Source organism: Xenopus laevis, chromosome 6L (assembly GCF_017654675.1).
Source record: "Xenopus laevis strain J_2021 chromosome 6L, Xenopus_laevis_v10.1, whole genome shotgun sequence".
Lineage (NCBI taxonomy): Eukaryota > Metazoa > Chordata > Amphibia > Anura > Pipidae > Xenopus > Xenopus laevis.
This window is the reverse complement of record NC_054381.1, coordinates 27,611,697-27,625,889: the sequence shown is the minus strand read 5'-3', so window position 1 is coordinate 27,625,889 and position 14,193 is coordinate 27,611,697. Positions and strand designations below refer to the sequence as shown.

At 40.2% G+C, this 14,193-nt stretch overlaps 1 protein-coding gene across 1 annotated transcript in view; it reads left to right on the top strand.

The window, feature by feature from the left end:
- LOC108718811 (ADP-ribosylation factor-like protein 5B) overlaps nucleotides 1-9,779 on the top strand; it is a 28,699-nt gene extending 18,920 nt beyond the window's left edge. The window contains exons 4-6 of the mRNA XM_018267286.2: nucleotides 3,884-3,967; nucleotides 5,501-5,652; nucleotides 9,409-9,779. Coding sequence (XP_018122775.1) covers nucleotides 3,884-3,967; nucleotides 5,501-5,652; nucleotides 9,409-9,457 — 285 coding nt within the window. The 3' untranslated portion in view covers nucleotides 9,458-9,779. The remainder of the gene's footprint in view (nucleotides 1-3,883; nucleotides 3,968-5,500; nucleotides 5,653-9,408) is intronic.
- Nucleotides 9,780-14,193: the final 4,414 nt, after the last annotated feature.

Genomic DNA, 14,193 nt, shown 5'->3' with positions numbered 1-14,193 from the left:
GCCACATATGCCTAAAGTTCTCAGGCTCTCCTCGCCAGTCCATTTCAGGAAAGTGCTGCCTCCCCTTCTATTAACCGTTTAACAAGGGAGTAAAGTTTGCCCCAGAATTCCCTGCACAAGGGAATGGAGTGTACAGGGTGAGGACGTCTTTGTAAAACCCAACACCCAGAGGCAGATTTCCTTGTGACCCCAGTTGTTAAACTGCAGGCCAGTTATTGGAGTATAGTTTGGTTTAACATGTTAATGGCCATATTACACTGATTTTACTTTGTGCAGTATATGACTGGGTTATGTTTACAGACCAAACAAACCTGCTTTAATTCAATGGGCAGCTTGTCTGTCCCCCACAAGGACCAAACTTGAAGCAACGGTTGGACCATAGTGTTAAATAAAAATTGACTGACAATATTTAGCCACTTGTGACTAATAATGGTATCATTCTGTGCGTGACCCGTCCTGCAGCGGGTCGGGTACCTGTGTGTTACACGCAAAAATGCGGGCACCCTGCAGAATGAGGGTAGGATTTTTAGGTGCGGGTATAGATGCGGGTTGGTTTGCGGGTCTCATCTAAATTTCTTATCTTATGTAATATTGTCTTTATTTTAATCCTTTTAAAGTTTTACAAAATTTGTTTCTGTCCCTGCTCACTTTTGATGATGTCACTTTCGCTTGCAGCACCATCACTTCCTGTTTGATGGTGGTCAGCTTGTTGCGGATACGGCAGTTGCGGGTCTGGGTCGGGTAGCGGATAAAAGTGGGTAAATGATACGGTTCGGGGTTGGGTCCGGGTCTTAGAAATTGGTTCCGTGCAGAACTCTAACCCAGAGTCATATTCCCCAACACCCCCTGAACACCCTAGGGTCCCCGTTATGTAGTCACTATAGGCACATGCCCCTGGGTGCCTGTACATAAATTCTGCCGGTGTCATCCTTCTGAAACATGTACATGTTGCCCATTGCTAACAGAATCATGGAGAGCAGTCACTTATACCCTGCATGTTCCAAGTTGTCTTTACACATGTGGCCTCAGGGATGAGCAGCTTTTGGGTTTGTGCAGAGCTAAGGCTCCATATTGGTGGATCTTGGATTGTCCAGAGAGTTGCTATGAATGAGATACCTATCTCATTTATGTTAGTCGGCATGCGCAAGCTGGTCATGGGACTCGAAACCTCAGCAGTTCTGTCTTATAGTTCGGGGGGATGACTTTGTCCATTTATTGCAATATATTTAAGCTGGCCAACTACGTCAAACAATCCCTGTTTTGTTTAAATGGCAAGTAATTTTTAGTATCTTAAGGTACAAAAAGTCCTTAATATATTGATAATGGGTTCAGTGCAGTGGACTCTTGTATTTGTCTGTGTATTTTGAGGTCACAACCTCTGCACCCCGCTTAATGATTTTAAAAATTAGTGGTGAGCACAACTTTCCCTTGTTTGTTATAGTTTGCCATTCCGCTCCAAAGCCTCTGCGTGTGTTGTGGTTCCATTTTCCATATTATGTCCGTTGAAATTGACTTTCCTGAGGTATCCGTAATCCATAGGATTAACACAGAGTTGATGAGCTATTCTGGAGCTCTGCAGAGCAGTCCTTTGTCCGGCCTGCACTTATTTATCTCATCTGAGGTGTTTTTTCCAGTCTCAAAAAAAAAAAAAAGTTTTGTGTGGCTTTGTGTTCCTTTGCAGGGAGGGGTGGGATTTTTTTTAATCTTAGCCCAGTTTAAGGGCAGACTATGGGGATCTTAAAAATGTAAATTCACTCATGGTACAGCAGTGTTGGATACCTCTATAACAGCACTAATCCATGCAAACAGAGGTTTTGTTTAAGAAAAAAAACCGATTGCTAAGGAAAATGCTAACAAATGAAAGGGGCAGTACACCCCCATGTTAAACATAACTACAAAAAATAAGGCTTGTTCTGAACATACTTTTTTACCTATTATTATTGTTGTTGTTAATCAGAAAATGTGTTTTTTTTTTTTTCTTGTGACTTCTTGATCTATAGTTAAAGCTACTCCATGTTTTATCCATGCAAGTTTAGATAATTAGATTACTAGTAAACAACCACCTTCAACATTTGTTGTGACTGTTTTGTTATGCAGGGAGATTACTGGTACATGCGTATTTCATGTTTTCTTCACAGATACCTGTAACCCTATGACTGGAATTTCAGTACAAATATTTACAGTGGGCGAGGCCCAGGGGTTGAGTATGCGGCGAGGCCTCAAAAGAAAAAAAGAGAGAACTCTCTAAAATGTGCATCTTTATGCAGCAGTGAAACCTAGTTTTTGTGCCCCGTGGCTGCTGTAAGAGGAATGCAGGCAGTACAGATGCCTAGCTGTGTTGTACTTGTACCAGTATTCCTCTGCAACTAGAAATATCTAGCAAATTATTCAAAAAGTATATTTGCCTGTGAGTGCAAGTTGTTTTTAATAATCTTCTGAAACTGTAGATATAGAACTTGCTTGACACAATTTTCAATTAGACAGCACCAAACAGGAAAGTTTCTGTAAAAAGGCCTTTATTAAAAAATGTATTTTCAAGCTTGAGGAAAGGCTGTTGTTATCCTGAAAGGTCGCTGTATAGCTGGTCAAGAAAAGCCCTTTTTTTAATAAAGGCCTTTTAAAGAAACTTTCCTGTTTGGTGCTGTCTAATTGGAAATTGTGTCTTAAAGGGATACTGTCATGTGAAAACATGTTTTTTTCAAAACACATCCGTTAATTGTGCTGCCCCAGCAGACTTCTGCACTGAAATCCATTTTTCAGAAGAACAAACAGATTTTTTTAATATTCAATTTTAAAATCTGACACGGGGCTAGACATATTGTCGGTTTCCCAGCTGCCCCCAATCATGTGACTTGTGCTCTGATAAACTTTAGTCACTCTTTAGTGCTGTTTGATTGATATCACCCCCCTCCCTTTCACCACCCAGCAGCCTAACCACAGAACAATGGGAAGGTAACCAGATAGCAGCTCCCTAACACAAGATAACAGCTCCCTGGTAGATCTAAAAACAGCATTCAATAGTAAAAGCCAAGTCCCACTGAGACAGTTACATTAAGTAGGAGAGAGAACAGCCTTCCAGAAAGCAGTTCCATCCTAAAGTGCAGGCACAAGTCACATGATTGGGGGCAGCTGGGAAATTGACAAAATGTCTAGCCCCATGTCAGATTTCAAAATTGAATATAAAAGAAATCTGTTTGCTCTTTTGAGAATTGGATTTCAGTGCACTATTAACTGATGCATTTTGAAATGACAGTACCTTTTTGTTCGGGTGGGAGCGGCTGCCAGAGATGTGCACCTTATCATATTGAATCTAGCTGGTGAATGCTGACTTCTTATCCTTTATACTAGAACTTGTTTGACCCAATAGAACAGGAGTCTGCATTTAAGGGGATTATAGATGCCTTAAGGTGGCCATTGACGTGCAGGTTTACCTGCAATATCGGACGATTGAACGAACGTCTCCCGATCTGCCACTAACCTTCAGTTTAAATAAAGTAGAAAACAAGAGATCAGACGATGTTCTGCCCTTACCGTAATCATATGAAAGTTTATCTCCGACAAAAGTTAGTGACAGTCTCCCACTGAAATTTGTCAGATCGGCAATACACCCAGAGATGATATCGGCAGCCGACATAAATTTTCGAACTTGTCCGATCATCTGAACGACCGATCGCCATGGCGCGAAAAATGTCGGGACATTCCACACACGGTCTGAAAATCGTACGAATCAAGGACTGGTACGATTATATCTGTACGTCTTTGGCCAGCTTTAGAGTCACAACAAATCAACCCTCCCTCAGCTGGAAACTTTAGATGAGCTACTTTAATCTGTTTAATGTAATGCATTGATATTAAGCATTATTTATGCCTTTTATTCCCTCAGTTCATTATCCTGGTTGTAGATAGCACCGACAGAGAAAGGCTTTCCATAACAAAAGAAGAACTGTACAGAATGCTGGCTCATGAGGTACGTTACCAACCAGTTTGGCCATTGAATACTTTTCCACTTTGTGTGCCTATGTTTTGTCAGGTTTCCTTTATTGACAAGAATTATCTGACAGACGAGCCACTTGTTCCTCTGAATAGGGGCCAGTGGAGGACAATATAGGGCACATTGGATTGCTTGTTCTGGGTACTAAAATAAAATATATGTGTACAAAATCACCCAGTGCCATTTCCCTAATGTTGCTTATAATTTTCTATGTCTAATCTAATTATCTTGACCCATGCTAGGTATTTGATCTGATTTCATTAATTTAACTCCAGTGGACTCTTTAAAGCGAATTGCTGATCGGTTGCTTTTTTTAGGGAATGTTCAGTCAGTGTTCATAATGAATCCTAGCATGCCTTAGAACAGTGATCCCCAATCAGTGACTCGCAAGCAACAAGTTTCTTACGGATGTTGCTCTCAATGACCTCAAAGCAGTAATTTTTGAATTCCTGGCTTGGAGGCAAGTTTTTGTTGTAAAAAAGGCATTTGTACTGCCAAACAGAGCCTCCTGTAGGCTGCCAGTCCACATAGGGGGCTACCAAATAGCCAATCACAGTCCTTATTTGGCATTCCCAGCAACTTTGTTTTCATCCTTGTGTTGCTCCCCAACTTTTTTTTACATTTCAGTTTGGCTCACAGGTAAATAAGGGACCCCTGCCTTAGCAGGATAACCGGCTCTGTTTTTTTAAATCTATTTCTTTACCATGCTGTTGTCACCTTGGGGTGATGGACAGAGGAACAATTTCAGTATTGGCACTGAGAGCATGTTCCTAGGGTGGCAGATTATGGCCCATGTCATACTGGGGGCAATCCTTGAGAAATCACAGAGACTGCCCTACACATGTTGATTGGGAAGGGAACAGGGTTGATATAAATTTAGAGATGGTGATGGATGCTGTCCTGTGTATCCTAAGGGTGGCCCAGCTTGAGCTAGGAAGCTTGCTCTTGCATACTGAGACATTGGAACTGAATTCTTATTATGGTTTAAGTGCATCATAGGAGCCCCAAAAAAAGGGGTTGGGCTGGGGAGTTTATACTGACTGAACTGAGACAGGATTTTGTACTTTCTGTTCAGGTTCTCTTATTCATCTGTAGGTAGTCATTCAGACCTTGCCTGGTTGCTAGCATCAGCCTGATAGCACGACTAACTAGCCTGGTAGCGTGACTAACTACAAACAGGCAGCTGCATTCAAAAAAAAAAAAAAATCTCTCTCTCTCTCTCTCTCTCTCTCTCTCTCTCTCTCTCTCTCTCTCTCTCTCTCTCTCTCTCTCTCTCTCTCTCTCTCTCTCTCTCTCTCTCTCTCTCTCTCTCTCTCTCTTTGGAACTAGAGAGAGAGAGATTGTCTCATGCGCAGTATCATCCAAAAATATATATTTTTTTGTATTTTGACTTTGTATGTGGGATAGCAAATCACAGTATGGTATTTAATAGAATAGTGTTTTATTTTCCTTTTATATATCGGTACAAAGATTTTGCCTTTATGGAATAAAGGTTCCTTTTGTCTTTAGGATCTGCGCAAGGCGGCGGTTCTGATCTATGCAAATAAGCAGGACATCAAGGGGTGCATGTCAGCGGCGGATATATCAAAATACCTCACACTTAGCTCAATAAAGGATCATCCATGGCACATCCAGTCCTGCTGTGCGCTAACAGGAGAAGGGTATGTGCAAATGTCTAAGTCCCATATTTATTTATTCTTTTCTGATGTCATTTAAAAAAAATATATATATATTCATTTTTTTTTATAATCCAACGTTTTGGTTTGTCTAAAAGCCCTTTCAAGTGATCATTAAACACATTATGTAACCTTACTCTGTGTGAAAAAGGTACAGTATGGGATCCGTTCTCCAGAAAGCTCCCAATTATGGGATGGCGTTCTCCTACAGACTCCAATTTATCCAAATAATCCATGTTTTTAAAAATGATTTCCTTTTTCTCTGTAATAATAAAACGATACCTTGTACTTGATCCAAACTAAGATTTAATTACTTCTTATTGGAAGCAAAACCAGCCTATTGGGGTTTATTTAATGTTTACATAATTTTCCAGTAGACTTAAGGCAAGATCCGTTATTCAGAAAACACCAGGTCCTCTGCATTCTGGACAACCGGTCCCATACCTGTACTTATAGTCATGCTCTCTTGATACAATAATTGTACAGGTAAGTGCTCACAGTGTGTAATAACGAGATCTCACCACTAAGTGTCTCTTTTGTCCACTTGAAATCATCTAATTTAATCAAAAGTCCGCATCTTTTAAGTGTATGAGCAATGTCCTCTAAGAGGCAGGACAGAATTCCTCATATAAGATAAATATTTATTTCTGTTTGCTCTTTAGTTGTAAACAGTAATAGGGCCATAACCCCGTTAGGAAATCCAATCAGTGACTTTAGCAAAGGCAAGTATAGAGTGTTCCGCAAGTGATGAATGGCCTATTTCAGCCACTATAGTTGTGTTCATTGTATACACCCAGAACAGGACTTCTTGTCACACTGAATCACATGGCTATGGGTGCAGGTAGGCTATCCTTAAAGGAACAGTAACACAAAATGAGTGTTTTAAAGTAATGAAAATATAGTTTATATAAACAAGCTGCTGTGTAGAAATGGCGGAAATTGGAAAAAAGCCTATATGGCACAGGTTAAATAGTGGATAACGGATAACACCATTGTGTTCTGCAGAGCTTATCTGTTGTGTAACCTGAGTCTTTTTTTCCTTTGAATGGCTGCCCCCATTGCTACACAGCAGCTTATTTATATAAAAAATATTAGTGTTTCTGATGCAAACACAGCAGTTTTACCAGTGCAGGGCAACACTGCATTATATTTTTAGTACTTTAAAACGTTCATTTTTTTTTTTTTATCATTATTGATGTCTGGGGATGGGTAGGTTGAAGCTCAGGATACACCACCACTGGCAGGCATAAGCACAGAGACTATGTTTGTAAAAAATCTTAGACGAAGCCTTTGGCACTATGGTGACATTCTAAGAAATGATTCATTTCAGCTTTAACTTTGTTTTAAATTGATGCCGTGTTCAAGGTGAAAGTCATTTCTTATGGAAGCCTCCCAGCGTTTGCATTTCTATGCCATGGGGATTAAAGGAGCATAAAGCCTAAACGTATGGAGTTGTGAGTGCCATTTATACATTGGTTTTGTTCCTTCGTCCTTTGCTGCCAGAGCTTGAGATCGTCCGTTGAATGAGACACTGTTTTTGTGAATGGTGAAAAATATCCATGCATGCTCTTCTTCTTGTTGCCAATACAATAAGGTGTATTTAATAGAGAACAAGAGTTTATACATGGATATTTTGCACCATTCACAAAAAAATCATATAAGAAACAGTATCTTTAAGCCTTACTTCTTGTCTGATTGGATAAACTTTTGCTCCTGCCATGTGCAAGGTGAAATTTAGGGATGTGCTGAATACACTATTTGGGATTCGGGTTAATCCCCAAATCCTTCATGAAAGATTTGGCCTAATACCGAACCAAATCCGGATCCTAAATTGCATATGCAAATTAGGGGTGTGAAATGAAAAAGTGGAAAAATTAGTTTTCCTTGTTTTGTGACAAAGTAATATGATTTTCTTTCCCACCCCTCATTTACATATGCAAATTAGGGTTCAGTTCAGCCAGACACACGTTTTTGGTCGACTCCTGCTGATAAAGGCCAAATCCTGTATTTGGTGCATCCCTAATCAATGTAGAACAAAAGCTTGAGTTAACTTTTAACTGGTTTTTGTTTTTTTTTAAATAGTTTTTAAAGTGGTGGTTCATCTTTAAAGGGGAAGGAAACCTCGTCGGCGCTAACCCCCCTCCCGTGTATTGCCCCCCTCCCTCCTCCCCCCTGGCCTACCCCTCCCGCTGGGCAAATGCCCCTAACTTGTTACTTACCCTTCTGCGCAGGTCCAGTCCAGGGAGTTCACAGGCGACATCTTCTTCCATGCGATCTTCTTTCTCCTTTGACCGGCGTTTTGGCGCATGCGCAGTAGGATCGTTTCGCCGGTACGGATCTACTGCGCATGCGCCAAAAGTCACGCGCATGCGCAGTAGATCGTACCGGCGAAACGATCCTACTGCGCATGCGCCGGTCAAAGGAGGAAGAAGATCGCGTGGAAGAAGATGTCGCCTGTGAACTCCCTGGACTGGACCTGCGCAGAAGGGTGAGTAACAAGTTAGGGGCATTTGCCCAGCGGGAGGGGTAGGCCAGGGGGGAGGGGGCAATACACGGGAGGGGGGAGGGGGGTTAGCGCCGACGAGGTTTCCTTCCCCTTTAAGGTAACTTTTAGTATTTTATAGAGTGGCCAATTCAAAGAAATTTTTCAATTGGTTTTTATTATTTATTCGTTTTCCGAAGTCAAGGAGTCTTCGGAAAACAAAGCACCGCGTTTGCTTTAGCGCAGGCGACTTTTTTAATTTTAGCGGATGGGAAGACCCACGGAAGCAGTTCGGGGAGCTTGTCGCCCAGAAGAAGCGATTAGTCGCCAGTCAACTAAATCTCCCTGAATCTCCTCGTGCGGACTAACCCTTAAAGGGGTTGTTTACCAACCAACAGAAATAATTACTTTCTATTGTCTGTGTGTGACTGTCATGGAAGTTTAAACTAATTTTTTTCACTTTCTTGTGTCTTTCTGAAGCAGCTCTGGCAATAGGGTCAGTGACCCTGTAAACTGTTCTAAATTGATACATTAGGTTGATATATTTCTTAATTGTCCCTGCTGAGCAGAATCTCTGGGTTTCATTAAAGGCAGCTGTTAGAATTGATACAATAGTTACTCATATGCCACAGATGCTGCTGAGAAATGTATCAACTAATGGAGCAAATTGTAACAGTTCAGAATCTGCACCTGAATTACTGAGCTGACAGACTGAAACACCAGAGACACGAACATTCAACTTTAAACTTCAGAAAACAACTGAACTGAAAAAACTGTTAGGAATGTGAACAACCCCTTTCAATTATCCTCCTTCCTGCTTTTTAAATGGGGGTCACTGAACCCGACAAATAACTATAGTTTTGTGAGGCTAAAATATTATTGTTATTGCTACTTTTTATTCCTTATCTTTCGATTCAGGCCTCTCTTATCCATCTCCCAGTCTCTCATTCAAACCACTGCTTGATTGCTAGGGTAAATAGGATTCTAGCAACCTGACAGCTGCTGAAATGACAAGTTGCAGATGGTCTCAGAATATGACTGTCTATATCATACTAAAAGTTATCTTAAAGGCTGACTCTTTAAAGACAGTGCCACGCTGTGATCCCTAGTCAAGTAGAAGTATGTCAAAGGAGGGATCTACATTTTCCACTCTTAAACCAAGACATGGGTTTTTGACAGTAGCCCGGTTTCTTTATCTAACGTCCGAATGTTCTCAGAAGCTGCACTTATCCTCTCTCGCTTTTTCTCCATTTTTGCAGATTGTGCCAAGGCCTCGAGTGGATGACTTGCCGAACTGGAGTCAGATAACCGTTACACCCAGAAAGGACTTCTATTTATTCAGTGAACTTGTACAATGAACTTGTACAGTCTTAAAGTACTTTTCTACATACGAAAGCATTACATGCTTAATTTATAACAGATCAAACCTCTCTCTGAGCCACACTTGAATCAAGTGCAGCTACGTCTGAAAGAATCGCCCTATGTGTGAACATGCCACCATGATCTCACTGGGAGACCTCTTTGGTGTCTTATTGATGCCTAAATACACTGCATTCTCCCTGTAAGACCAACGTGTAGTTAGTCTTTTATCCCTGGTGCTTGTATTTGAACTAAAACTAATGGGTTACTATTTAACATTGTATTTTCTTTATATTAATTATAGATTTATCAAAATGTGAGATTAGAACTCACCACAGATAAACTCCCTCACTTTTCCGTTCATTCCTATGGATTTTTTAGTATCATATTTATCAATGAGGCTCACCGTTTGATAAATATGCTTTTAAAAATCCCATAGGAATGAATAGAAATTTCGTTTTTCTGTGGTGAGTTCTAATCTCACATTTTGATAAATCTGCCCTTAAGAGATTCAGGGAGATTAGTCGTCCGGCGACAAATTTCCTCTTTTCGGGGCAACTAATCTTCCCAAAATGCCTTCCCTCTGGCTAGAATGAAAATCGGCGGCAGGATGGCACTCGGAGCACTTAGGTTTCCGAAGTTTCCTCGTGAGGCAAGTTCGGGAGACTTTGGAAAGCGAATCCCTACAACGATTTTCATTCTAGTCGGCAGAAGGCAGTTCAGGGAGATTAGTCGCCCCGAAGAAAAGATTTGTCGTCGGGCGACTATTCTCCCCGAATCTGACAGTTTGTCTCTGCCCTAAGTGTATCCATGACCAGCAGCAAGAACTGCTAAACTGGAAATCCGATTTGTCCACTTGATCAGACTGTTGTCATATTCCCACTACCTTCATGTCGCTGCCATGGAATATCTACTTTAGCAAAGCAGTGAAGTCAAACTCCTAAACTGCTGGATACTGCTGGGAATTGTAGTTCACTGACTGGATGGGTGCACTTTCACATCCATGCCATAAAGAGCCAACTTTCATGTCTGCAGGAGATGCTGAATTAATGATGAAATAGAATGTAAGCCATGCACAGGTGTAGATTATATTCTTCTTTTCATATTCTACCCATTGATCTGTGCTGTGCATTGATTTGTGCTGCCTTCTCTTGCAGCGGGAAACAAATAATGAGTATGCATGGCGCTTAAGAGTAATATGCTAAGTGCTATGTATACTTGCCTCTGATTGGTTCCAGCAGCACAGAGACGACAGCATGGACAGAGAAAAAATTGGGTTTCTGCAGCAGTTGAGGCAGGACTGCTTGAGGCCCCCAGTCGCACCTGAAAATGTCTGTCTGTACCACCTAAAAATCTCTAATATGTATTACAGAATATCATATTTTAGTTATTCTGATGGTATCCTATAGTTAAGTAGGATGACTTTTTATCCCTTTTAAGCGAGACATCCAATTGGGTGGATTATGCTAATCCCGGCTGCTTGTTGATTGGAGTTTGGTTGATTGACAATGATGTGTTTGATGTCTCATGGGGAGAGGACAGCGTGTATGTGTTAACATACAATTTCCATACATATTTGCAGTTTTATTTTATCCACAAGAGCTATGTCCATGTAGCAAACTAGGTCTGGAGGTCTAGTTAGGAACTAGCTGTATCCGCATGGGGACCTGCCATGTTGTTGCTGATGAAGTGGCTCAGCTTACAATGATTGGTTGTACTACAAAATATTATAATGTGTTCATCCATGGGCTGCTTTATGTTCAGTATTGGCTACAGGGGGCTGCATTGGACTAAAGTCTTATGGTTCTCTCATTTAGCACAAGTGTGTTGGTATTTTCTATTATTTTATCCGTTTCTTGTGCTGGGCGTAAAGCTCCAAACCCGCCTGAGAAGGTTCCTACAGCCCATTGAAATCAGACGGCATTGTATCCTTTTCAATACGTTTGCACATCATTGCATTAGACTTTAAGCTACAAAATCTACTTTTTTCCATTGCTCCCCCCCCCCTAACTTCAGCCTTTATCCCCTTTAATGCCGGCTTGTGTACACTACTTTATTCTTGATACTTTTATATTGTACTGTGAGAGGATGTGCTTCTTTTATAGCTGATAAATGGGTCAATACATTATGGATTTGATTCCGTAGACTACTGGATATTTTACTTTGGAACTGTATGTTACAAGCGTTTTGTTTTACTTCTCCATTTTTGCCGTTTTTGGTGCTTTTAAAAGTGTTTTGAAAAAGCTAGATTTTAAACAACTCAGCATTGCATTTGGATTAAATTTTCCGCATCTTCATTGTAACTTTTTTTTTTTTTTATTCAATGTAGCCTTCAACATGAAATAAAATGTGTAGTCTGTGTTCTAGAGCTTTTTATTTCCTTTTAAACACTTCTGTTTTGATATCTATAGCAACCGGAATCTCCTGCAAGTGCCGGTATCGTAGCTAGTAATATAGAGACCTGAATCTCTTCTAAGTGCCGTTATTATAGTGAGTGCTAGAGACTTCACTCTCCTGCAAGTGGCAGAATTGTAAAGTAAATCAACTGGAATCTCCACCAAGTGGCGGTATCATAGGTAAGTATAGTGACTGGCATTTCATGTAAGTGCAGGTATCGTAGTGAGTATAGTGACCACAACCTTGTACTTGATATTGCATGAATCCATATATGGAGGCAAAACAATCCAGTTGGGTTTATTTAATGGTTTAATTATTTTTAGCAGACTTAAAGGCGTTGTTCGCCTTTTGATTTAACTTTTTAGTGTAGATTGATATTCTGAAACTATTTGCAATTGGTCTTCATTTTATTTGTGGTTAATGCATTCGCTTTTTATTGAGCAGCTCTCCAGTTTGCAATTTTAGCAATCTAATTGCTAGGGTCCAAACTACCTTAGCAACAAGACATTGATTTGAATGAGAGACTGGAATATCAACAGGAGAGGATCTGAATAGAAAGACGAGTAATAAAAAGTAGCAATAACAGTACATTTTGTAGCCTTACAGTGCAGTTGTTTTTAGATGGGGTCAGCGACTGAAAACTGGAAAAAATCAGAAGGCAAATTAAAAAAATTAAGAGACCAATTGCAAAGTTGCTTAGAATTGAACATTCTATAACATACCAAACTGTAACTTAAAGATGAACTACAGCCTAAAGATATGGAGATCCAAACTACGGAAAGATCCCTCATCTGGAAAACCCCAGATCCCAAGCATTCAGCATAATAGATCCTATACTTGTACTGCAATTGGTACTTCAATAAATTACCCGAAAAAGTAGAATTACAAATCTTTGTTGAATGTAGAAGGGAGCTTTTTAGCTGCTCTGTACAATATGCTGTGACCTGTTTTCCATTCAGGTGCTCAGTTAGTTCCCAGATGCTGTAAGTAAGCACAATATGATGATAGCCCAATATGCCTAGTGGAATCAGAGCAAATTAGGTTATGCAGTAATTAGAATTTTTAGGACTTTATATAATATCTTACTTTAATCAGCCATCTCTCTTATTACTATTCTCATGTTGCTTTATATAATATCTTGCTTTAATCAGCCATATCTCTCTCCCTCTTCAATGATACTGAAATGTAATCACCAATACATCAGAATATAGTTTATAAAGAAAACCCATCTCCAAGCCAGTGCTATGTTATTACTATTGTCCCAAGTATCCCCCCTATTTCTCCAACTAAAAAAACTGTTTGACTTTTGTCCACTAGGTGGCAGTGAAGTATTTTCAGACTTCATGTCTAATTCTAGTTTAAAGCATTTCTTTCCGCTTCCCCAATCGCTGTTTTTTTTTTTTTTTTTTTGTTTTTTGGAACAGTTAGAGGTGAAGCATCTGAGGGAAAAACAAGGATTCTATAGTCTGACAGCTTGATGGTCAGTGATGTACAGTCGTACGCTGGGTCTGTTCTTTGGAGATTCTATTGGCAAATGCCCAGGTTCAAATAAAGAAAACACTATGGGGCATTTATAGCATAGAGGTGGCTGCACAAACATTACTCGATGGAGACCAATAGAACTGAAATATCCTGTGTTAAAAGGCCACCACACCTTCATCTGGTAAATATGCTTTGTAATTTGTCAAAGGGATGTGCTGCTTCAGCAACTTGACACAAAAGCAGAGGATTTTAGATATTTTCTTTTCAATCCCCCTCTTTTTTTTTTTTTCTGTAATTTATATTTTGAGTTTTAGTTTTCCAAAATGTAATTAAAATTTTTCATCATTTATTGAGTTTTAACAGATATCGATAGGAACATATAACAAAGTACAGGTATGGGATCCGTCATCCAGAAACCCATTATCCAGTGCTGTAGGTTGCAGTTGGTTACACTGTCATAAAAGTGCCAGTTCCCAGTTCAGGTCTTATCCAGGTGCTCCCAGAGGTCGTCTTTGAGTTTTGTTTTAAAAATACGGATGGAAGTTTCTCTCCGCAGAGATTCAGGAATGGCATTCCAAATAGGAGCCGCAAAAGAGAAGGGTTTGATATGGGAAACAGCAGTTGTAGTGGGGGGGTTCAACCAAACGGTTGTTTTGAGAGGAGCGGAGGTTTCTGCCAGGAAGATATAGAGAAACAAGAGATGAGCTGTAATTAGGTGCAGAGGAATGAAGGGCTTTGAAGGTTATGAGGAGGAGTTTATATGTTATTCTTTGATTTATAGGAAGCCAACAGGGGAGGGGCAATTT